We start from the raw sequence: 821 nt of genomic DNA on the forward strand, positions 1-821 counted from the left end.
TTTTGGAATGTTGGAAATGGTGACACAACTTACAGGAAGGTCTGAAAGTACTTGCTGAATTGCATTGCAAGCAGCTGCAGTAGCACCTGTTTGTATAGCATTCATTGAGACATCAATGAGGAAAAAATACACTGCTGGCATTGGATCCCGTACCTATTCAAAAAGATAATGATCTTAGTTTCCATTCATTCCCAACATGTCTGATCATCAACTTCTACCAAAAGGATGTTAATATCAATATAATTTGGGTGGTGCTTCACTAGATCAACAGTACAGCATGTATAGAGAAAACTATTTTCCACCATAGTAATGGGTTATCATTTTTCGGGAAAACACAAAATCAGAGGACAGAACATTTCATCTAATACAATGGTAGATTCCAGACGGCATAAAACAAATTGACATCTTTTGAAGTAAAACCAAACAATTTTACAAACAAGAAAGTTTCACATACTGACCATGTATTCTTTTGTAGCAACAAACTCAACGGTTCCCCTACACAGCTCAGGTCTTTCATCAACATCCCTACGTCTACCATCTGGACCCAGATTACAGTGATAGTCACGGGGAGTCTCATCAGTGTATCCTGTGCAAAAGAAACTTGATGAGGAAACGGATCACAAAGCCCACCACATCATTTGACTCCCACAAGAATATTAAAATAACAATGTATAAGTATCTCTTAAACAAAATCATGTTGTCATCTTCCACAATGAGTTGAATCCAGAGTGGAAGAAGAAATCTTTCAATCCAGGAAGGTAAAGCAAAAAATGCTAGTCTACGCTTTTAGCTTAGAATACTCAATTACTTCAAAACTTGAT

The 821-nt window shown here is 36.9% G+C and overlaps 1 protein-coding gene across 2 annotated transcripts in view; it reads right to left on the reverse strand.

Annotated features, from left to right (window-relative positions):
* The window catches only part of LOC104721564 (protein transport protein Sec24-like At4g32640), a gene marked incomplete at its 3' end in the record, with an annotated part of 7780 nt that overhangs the window by 3273 nt on the left and 3686 nt on the right, over positions 1–821 (reverse strand). For both annotated transcript variants that reach the window (XM_010439576.2, XM_019232659.1), the window contains 2 exon segments: positions 34–153; positions 459–586. In XM_010439576.2, coding sequence (XP_010437878.1) covers positions 34–153; positions 459–586 — 248 coding nt within the window.

Source organism: Camelina sativa, chromosome 11 (genome assembly GCF_000633955.1).
Source record: "Camelina sativa cultivar DH55 chromosome 11, Cs, whole genome shotgun sequence".
NCBI classification, from domain to species: Eukaryota; Viridiplantae; Streptophyta; class Magnoliopsida; order Brassicales; family Brassicaceae; genus Camelina; species Camelina sativa.